The sequence below is a fragment of the Acanthaster planci genome, linkage group LG01 (assembly GCF_054643075.1).
Source record: "Acanthaster planci isolate LZ-2023a linkage group LG01, COTS_SCS, whole genome shotgun sequence".
Classification (NCBI taxonomy): domain Eukaryota; kingdom Metazoa; phylum Echinodermata; class Asteroidea; order Valvatida; family Acanthasteridae; genus Acanthaster; species Acanthaster planci.
Genome location: NC_141777.1, coordinates 23988394 through 23997934, shown reverse-complemented (window position 1 = coordinate 23997934; position 9541 = coordinate 23988394). Strand labels below are relative to the sequence as shown.

Genomic DNA, 9541 nt, shown 5'->3' with positions numbered 1-9541 from the left:
TTTTTCTTTACATGTATACGGCTGTTCCATGCATGTTACTTTTATTATTAAATAATAGTTGTACAAACACTTTTCTTAACTTCAAATGTTCTTGTTTTCCTTCTTTTCCTGATAACAATACAATTTCAAACAGTGCAAGTTTTTTCTTTTGGGGACTTTTGATTCTTTTCGTATATCTATTTCAAAAGGAAAAACCAAGCCTGCTGAGTAAAAAGTTAAAATTTGTCTTGATTTCTTTTACGTATATGAAATGACATATAGTTCTATATATGAATAGTTTATATTACAGTATATATACTTATGCACAATGTATGCATTGTGAAATAAAATCACACATTCGTGTGTGCCCACGCACACGCAATTTGCGTGCTGAGCTTCATAAAAAAAGGAAAAAAAGAAAATAAAACGGACAATGTACATGCGTAGATTAAACCTAAATAAAATGTACATAACAAAAATAATTTTCATGGTAATGTACAGTGAACACAAACGGCAACATACCTTGAAGCCAGTATTTTGTTCTTTTGCATAATGTTGTAAACAAAACAAGGATATAATGCAGCTGTGTAGTCAAGTAAGAATCTATCACAAAAGATCCTGAGCATTCAGGCAGAATTGACCATCAGTCTGACTACTGGAGAGAAGCGACGACTACACTTAAGAAGTAAGCACGGTGGAATAACTACAAATTTGGCATGCCGTTTAACTTGCAAATCAGAAAAGGAAAAAAAGGAAGAAAACTGAAAATCATATATACAGATACTTAATTTTTACTGAGATGGAACCCTCTACACATCTAAAAAGCTACCTTTCCAACATTTAACTTAAAATCAGAAATACAGGCAAGTCAAGTACACATACATACATATATATATATATATATGTAATTAATTTTTAATTTTTTCTTATTTCAAATTACTGCTGCCAGAAACTTTATCAAAATTTGAAGTGTAGGTGGAAAACAAAAACTCTGTAGAAAACACTGCCATTATTAGTAAATGACGTCATCATTACAGGTTCATCATGTTTTGTACACATCGTCTTGGTTAGGTCTACTAGATAATGTCATAACTGCTACATTTCACAGTAAACTTTCCCATTTCCCTCTGCCTGTGAGCGCACAGACGTGTTAAATACCCCACATAAAAAAAAACACTCAGAAACAAGGTTAACGAAAATTACCAACAGCATAAAACTCCTCAGTGGTGAACTCATTATAGGATATCCCATCTCTTGTGTGACCATTTTACATACATTTCTCTAAACAAAGGCAGTGGGAAAAACTATGCAGTGAAAACTCTTCGAGTGATCTCAGTACCTTTACTCGGTGTAAGTTACAAGCACCTATGGCAGCTCAACTACAATTCTGTTAACTGCAATTTTGCTTGTGAACACACTCTCCCGAGCCTCAAGTCAAGGCCAAGGAGCGAATCTGATGGCTTGTCTGTATTCATGTACATGGAAAACATGACTTTGCTGCCATGCTACAAGCACCTGGACTTAACATGAGGTCTCATGGTATATATTTTTACTATCCTAGAGCCAATCAAACAGAAATCACAAAAAGAGGGGGTGACACTTTTCAGCAAGATTATGGGTGACAGGTACCTCATGTACGGACAGGAAACATATTTACAGCAAGCCAATATCGACATCCTTAGCAAAGTTACAAGGTGAGCTGCTTGGCAGCTGTGCAGCAGGCACGCTTGGCCGCAGAGGGGTCAAGCACATGTAGCAAAAAAATGAGGAAAAGATCAATTAAATACAGGAAAGAGGAGGAGATGACTCAGGAAATATCAAAATAAATGCAGGAAAGACGGTCAATCGGACAAACAACTGCTTATCAGAAATGGCCGTCCAGGAGCTCGAGTTTAGCACAGAGAAAAAAAAGTATGATTCAAGCTCTGATCAAGGGTGGCAGCGGGAATGTCCCACTTGTTGTGAGCCATCTAAAAAAAAGGGGGTTTTTTGCGAAAAGTAGTTGCTTCTGTCCAAAAAATTTCTTTAACAAGGTGAGGCTACCAGAAGAAGAGAAATTTAGAGAAAAATCTTAACAGTGATTCAACAACCTCCAACATTTTGCAGTTCTTGCAACCTTGCTCAAGTATGTTTACAGAGCACAGCTTAAACTTTTGAAGATGAGTATTTCAGTGCAGGAAGCCTAAGACTTAAGTGCAATCAGCCATTACATGTAAATGTCCCCAGTCAAAGAGCACAGGAATTCATCATCACATCAAGCCCACTTCACTTGTACCCACTGTTCCACAAAAAGGATGCTGGTGGCAGCTACATTCTATGCGCCCAGATTGGTTGTTTTAACCGGTGACTTGGGATGAAGACCACAAACAATGGTTTTTGCATTTCCTTCACAATGTTTGGGAGCGAGACCGACTCCCCTGGTCCCCCCCCCCCGAACCCTGGGTATGAGTGAGCAGGCCTGATGTGAAGTTCCGTCTGGAGGCGGAGACTGGCAGTAACACACAAGTCTACATTACGAGAGGACACAGCCACTAGAAAGTGGCTTCCCATAGACCCACATGTATGCCATTCCCTGTTGAAGCCAATACTATCAAGATGTAGCCTTAAATGGGCTTCTGGGATACCGGGCACCAGAATACTTTCAGGACCGACAGTAAAAGGTGGCACATATTACTGACTTGCAGCAGTCATAAATGGTGCATTGCCTGCAATATAAACAATCAAAGATTCAGACCAGCGTCGTTCAGACCAACTACAAACTTGTGTGCTGCCTCTCACACTGGTTTGTATAAGGACAGAATTTAATATCTAAACTGTCTGAGGCAAAGGCATAACAGATTAATGTACGGTACGATGATTACGAACTTGTAATTTTTGCCTGAAATGCAGGTTATACAATTTGAAAAGGTGATGTCTGGATCATTTGCCAGTAATTAAAGAACAGTTAGTAATTTGTAAATTTGCATATTTTTTGTTGTTTTTTTCACCTTAAAGTTCAGTCTTTAATTAATGTTACAGCATAAAAAATATCTCTGTACATTTGACATATATATATATTTCTCTTTTGTTTAAGCAAAAATAATTCTGTGATATCTAGGATTGTTCTCTCTCCTACCATTTGCTTTCAGAAGCTTTATCCGTACTTGGGGATAAAGTCAAGTCTCACTCCTGTGCCACAGTTTGCTTGGTACTGTCTGTCAGCTACTACAGTATCTCCTAGCTTTGGCGGACTACTCTGTACACTGGTCTTTAGAGTGTCTGGGCCATGCTGACAACCGGCTTGATCTTGGCCACAGGTGTGCGGATGAACAAGATCAACTTCACCCAGACACTACTCCCAACTTCCTCTAGTTTTTGAACTCGTTGCAGGAATAATCTGCAGTTTAACCATACGAAAATCTGTCTCTGCTAGGGAAAAAACCCTACCATGTGCACACAAAAAATGGCACTCTCCAGTTTTGTTTGGACCACACTCATTTGTACCCGTCTCCCCAAAACCTACTGAGATATGCCCCCCTTCTCCTAAATAAAATGTTTGAGTTTCCTTCAGAATTTTATGATCAAGCTGGCTGTTTCGGCCACAACACAACAGTGTCTGAAATGCAGTCTCACTGAACAGTAGGGAGCTGGAATTACTCAAGAGCCAATGCCAGAGGGAGACTTTCTTTTGTTGAACTGTGCAGCCCTTGCAGGATGCACTGGTTTCCCATGCAGTGATGATCTCATAGAGTTTGCAGGAACCAACACTTTTGTTTGTCATTACTGATAATCGGGGTGACTCAATGACTGAGAACATATATGCTCTGGGCGTGAAGCCCCAAATGATGATGAGAGAGGTTTCCATGCCGGAACAAACCAGTTCAACTTTCAAAACAAAGCAAAATCTAAAAAGCAATTTTGAAAAATAAACAAAGCATATGAGCCAAAACCAGACCCTTTTGTAGCAGGTAATTTGGATCCAACTGTGGACAACTGCTTACAAGAGGATTATCTGAAGACTCTGGGCCAACAAAATATGCAAAATCAAGGTTTCTTAATCTGCTTCAAGTGCTATGAAATTGACACAAGCTACATATCTTCAAAATAAAAAAAGCATAATCATTACTAGATGAACAGGAATAGTGGAAGTGAACCATAAATATGCCCTACATCTGACAAACCGTATCAATGGAAATACTCGTCATGGAGAGCCCCCCCCCCCAAAAAGTAAATGTACAGCTGCTGAGCTTCCGGTGTACTATAAACAAAAAATGCATCATTTTTACACGAAGAGTGTTTACATGCACGGCAGTACAAAATTCAGTGGTGCAAAAGTCACCTACACAGAACACTTGATATGAACTACACTAGGGGCTCATAGTATCCCCAACCAGCAGAGTTGGTGTCTGACTAGGCACCAACGCAAACATCTGCATGAGCCCTACTGAAGGCTGAAGTGTAATTTTTTTCCTTGAGGTAATGAAAAAATTCAAATAACCGCACCAAATATGAGTTAAGGTAAACGTGGAAGCAAATTAGAATCATTCACGACTGCATTTAAGTCAGACTTGCAAGACAGGACTTTGTGGTGTCCCTTTTGACGAGAAGTCAACAGAGAGACTCATGCGCACTGGAGTGGGGGGGCTGTCAAAATCTGCCATTCATTTCCTGGCACAGCAAAAAAGCGGAAACAGATTCAGAGATGGAACTATCCGTCTTTTGTTTTGCTGACAAGACAGCGAAGTTGCTGAAATACTTCTTCAAGGGGTAGGCAAAAGTTGTGGGCAAACTGCACTGTTGAAATGTTGATATGGTCTAACTCCGATAACTTTGGAATTATTCAATCACAATGTAATTTTTCACACACACTTGGCTAATAGGGTGATGGGTGATTCAGCCACAAAACCCTGCAAAATCCTCTCTCAGGGACTTTGCTACAACGTACTCTCAGAAAAAAACAACTCATCCTCAAGAACATGGGGCTGACCAATAGAAATGGAACCAAACTAAAGTTAAGGACATTTCACATTCTGTACTAATTAAAACACAAAAAAATGTAGCAGATTAAAATTCCCCCAAAATACAAATTCAAGCAGCCTGGCAGTAACTGCGGGTGGGGCACATCTATAAACATGCAAAAGGTGCAAGAACTCCCACTTTTCACTGAGGCAGCTTCAACCTGAGATTTGCATTTTTTTTCAGTCAAGGAAGAAAGTTCAGTAACACAAAAAGAGCAGCACGTTAAACACAGAAGAATGCTACCAAGGACAGTAAATGGAAGCACAAGCATACGCATACAATCTGCCATTGTACACGTGTAACATCAGGAGTGTGAAAACCCACTTGTGAGGCAAATCTTCACTCAGCCCAAAAAAAAAAAAAAAGGAAAAAGAACAAGGAAACTCACTATAGAAGATTTGGATGTCAAGCTCTCCGAGGCATCCTCAGTGAAATGTCCGTCATTTTGTCTGCATTTCTTAGCGGTTTTTTGGTGGGTTTTTGGTTTTGTTTTGCTTTTTTTTGCTATGTTTTTGCTTTCACTTTCAGTGCAAAATCAAGTTTCTGGCAGGATACAGCTTAAACATGTTGGTACATGTCGGGTGCTTTTACACACAAATGAAGGTGTTCCTGTCCAATGTACGAACAAATATGCAAATCTTGTGTTGATCACCATCAACCAGAGATTGAAAGAAAGAAAAAAGAAATTCAAACAAATCTACACTGTTTTCACCCTTCCTAAGCTGGACAGGTGCATGTCTAACAGGCCCCAAACCTTAAGTACAATTAACCCGATTTCAGTGTGAATCCCAGAAGTCTTGAACAATCCAAACATGACAAATGCTTCTGACAATTTACCTCTTGACAATCTCTGACCCTTAAAAAATCAGGACGTTTCCCTGGCAGAGCTTTGGCAAACACAAAGACATGCCGCTGCACACAGTAAGGGTAACCCATCCATTTCTTATCACTCCCCTGATTAAAATCTAGCTTTACAATGATAAATGCATCTAATTTATCTATAGTTTATATACACGTTTGTATTTTACATTATTACATAATTTGTATAGCCTCTGTGAGATTAAAAAAAATCCTTAAAAACAGAAATGGAGAATTTAAGCAAAGATACGTCGCAAGTGTTGAAGCGTATTTATAGGTCTTGCTGTCCGTACATTTCAATTACAATGTAAGTCAGTTGCTATATTTTACAGAGTTTTACAAATGTACACAAAAAATATTACAACAGTTCTGTTTGGTGTGCTCACTGGACACAAGAACTTTTTTGTAAGCTTACGACTGTAAACCTTCAAATCCGTCCGTTTTGAAGTCTGGTATCTTATCTTGCCTCTCCTTGCACCACAGATACATGTAACTGCCAATGACCGGTCAACTTCCCCACCACGTGCAGAAGGCCGGAAATGTACCCAGTCAGGACGCGACTACAAATTGCCGCACATGCTCCACCCACAGGGAGATCTTTAATTGAATTACCTGGTTCTTTTAAGTCCAACAGAAGAAGAAAAAAATAATGACCTAGACTTAAAGTGTTTTCTTCCCATCATAACTGAAGGGCTCTGGAAAAGTCAATGCTTAACTTCCAAGTGGCTTCCTAATCCTTGTATATTCAGCAATATCCATAAAGTGAAGTGCCTCCGAACTGCCCGGTTGCAATGTCCCCAAGTATGAAATGATAAAAGGCCTGGAAGGAAGCAGCAAACTTCCAGTGGCTCCCTGCCTTCTTTTACGTGCTGATCCCCTGCCAAAAACGGGAAGGAGCCCAGCTGCCAGGGGGCAGTGTCATAGTGATGAGGCACATCATTTGTTGTTCAGCAAACTGATCGACCAAGCTCTACGGCAAAATCAGCGGAGAAGGGTCACAGGCAAATACGTACGCTGCACGACATTTTTAAGTCAATTACCATAAACTGAGCAAATTTCAGCGTTTAGCAGCTCTGTGAATTGACAGGATAGCCGAGTGCCATGTTCCTCTAGCATTCAGTGAGCTGGGGGAAAAAAAAAACAAATGCAAAAGCGTTCTTTGAAAACGATACAGGGACTTTGTGAAGCAAGATTAATGCCAGATACGCTTCGCATGTGGTTGGTGGGCATTTACTGTCCCTGAATTCCTTCAGATATGAGAGAAAGAGGCCATCAACTTCCTGCTTAAATGTTCCCTTGAGGTTCCATTCATTTTGCATCTTAAAAAGAAAAAAAAACACACACACAAAAAAAATTCACATTCTGTTCTCAAATACTCAGGATACCCCAAATTATGTGAAGTTTGCGGTGACACCATGTAATCAAATTCTCTCTTTGAGTGTGTGTGGTTCTGAAAAGAACCGGGGTTCACTCGACGTTTCGAACAGTGTGCTCTGTTCGTCTTCAGGCGAAATTGGCTGCATGTATCATTTTCTGTGCCCCAGAGAGAGACGCTAGTCTGGATTATTGGGACTACGCTTAAACTATGCTTGTTGCAACATGACTCCATGCAATTACTACAACACCTTGAGGAGCAAAGACTACTGGGACATCTTGTCTAAGGATTCAAGGTTTCATGGATGAATGATTCCACAAGAACCAGTACCATGAAAAGACTCTGTGATGGATGTGCAAGGTTCACTTGGAACTAGTGGCCAGGATCAGGTCATCAGTGGTGCAAGAAAACGTCCAAAGGTCACACTTGTCACGTGACACATGCACGTTAACATCAGATGATATGCATAAATATTATCATCCGTCTCTCCTTCACAAAGATGACGTAAAAACAGTTAGTCGTATTCCTACCGACTAAATACACACGGCACCATGAAGCATCAATATACACTGTTTTTCTTTTTTTCTTTTTTTTTTGAGGGGCGTCATATAGCTTTATGCTTGCCCCCGCAGCACCCGCATTTCATGCCACACAAGTGGCAACATTTGAGTGGTAAATAGCACCATAGACAGGGGACAAACAGAGAAAGCAGCCCCAGGCCCAGCCAGCGCTGGCAGAAGTGGGTGTCGGCACTGGCATCACAGGAACAGGGGTCCGAGAAGTCCCCCTCGGCATCCGCCATGCAGTGGTACATCATGCTCTGCGCCGCCTGGATGCAGCTGACCTTGCCAATGCAGCGGTCTGTCTCATCGGGGGCGTCCGGGCACGCCCCCCGCCTGTTCGTCTCCGGATTGAAAAACTGTTGGCAGTGCACACACTTGACGCGGTCCGGTGGCAGGGGGACCTTGTTTGCCTTGACCGGGGGCGAGGGTGGCCTGGGCTGGCTGGTCACCACCTTCAGGTGGTGGCGGGGCTTGCGCAAATCGTCCTCCCCTTCCGATCCCAGCACCATTGGATAGACGTACTCGTGGATGTGGGGCGGCTTCTTCAGGATCTTGACATAAGGGTCGCTGCTGCCGTTCTCCCCTGTCAGGCCATTGTCACGCTGTGACTGGAACTCCGTGGCCTTCTTTGTCCATATCGTCTCGTGTCCAATTGAGGAATACTTCTTGTTGGAGTTGGACAGCCGCCGCTCCTTGTCGTCTTTGACTGACTTGGAGCGTGACACATAGTGGACTCGGTGGAGCCGTTGCTGGTTGCTGTGATGGTTGAACTGAGGGGCAAAGTCTCTGGCTTGGGTGGGCTGCATGAGAATGTCTCGTAGACTCTCTCTTTGGTTACTGCCCGGTGTGTTCTGGTATTCGTGGGCACTAGGATCACACAAGAGTGGCTCACCAACATGCTGTACGGAGAAAAATGCAATACACACTTTACTTTTAAGAACACAGCAAACCTTGTCTGAGCCTTCAAATTCAATGAACTAGAAAAATAAACATACCCGGTACCTCGAAAAGAGAAAAATTCTGTAGAATCTTAAAGTGGTATAAAAAGGCTTCAAATATTTCGACATCTAGGGTTCGGGAGGTAGATTGGCCACCCAAAAACCAGTATACAATGGATTTATCTCCTGAAAATCAACACAACAGAAACAAGAGGTGATTCCTTTCCACAACCAACTGGGCCAATTTCGGAAACACGCGAGGTCATTTTGTGTTTATGTTGGGTTGATGATGTCATGATGGAAAAAGGCACTGCAGGCATGCATGAAGCATGCATGAAGATACATGTAAGCTGGCATCAATATGGCCCCGGAACTCATAAAAATGAGTTTTGATGGCGTGAAGAAAAAGCAAAATATTATACATAAATCTCTAAGATGTATAAACCTAAAATCTTAACCTTACAGTAGCTGGTCAAAATAATTGTGAGATTTGTTCAGAAATGATGGAGTACGAGACATTGAAGGTGCAGAGTGCACCTGTGTTCATGTGCAGTGTGGGAACAGACTATTCATATAATAAGGAGGTCAGCGTAGGAGTCAGTACCCAGACCAGAATCGCAGGCTACATGTACCTTGTGATGTGTGCAAAAACGTGCAACCTAAGTCTTAGAAGACTAGCATGCGGGCTTGTTTATTGCCAATCCAACAATTTTCAATGTGTCGAAGGAAAAGATATAAACACATATAGGAGTCTCCTTGTGAAAGTGATTAGATTCAGTTCCTATGAAAGTAACCATTTACTGGTCGTCGAATGGGGACGACGGCAAGCA

At 41.5% G+C, this 9541-nt stretch overlaps 1 protein-coding gene across 1 annotated transcript in view; it reads right to left on the bottom strand.

The window, feature by feature from the left end:
• LOC110978356 (sprouty-related, EVH1 domain-containing protein 2-like) overlaps positions 1-9541 on the bottom strand; it is a 31718-nt gene continuing 22177 nt past the window's right edge. Inside the window, exon 5 of the mRNA XM_022233294.2 lies at positions 1-8672. Within this exon, the coding sequence (XP_022088986.1) occupies positions 7815-8672 (858 nt within the window). The 3' untranslated portion in view covers positions 1-7814. The remainder of the gene's footprint in view (positions 8673-9541) is intronic.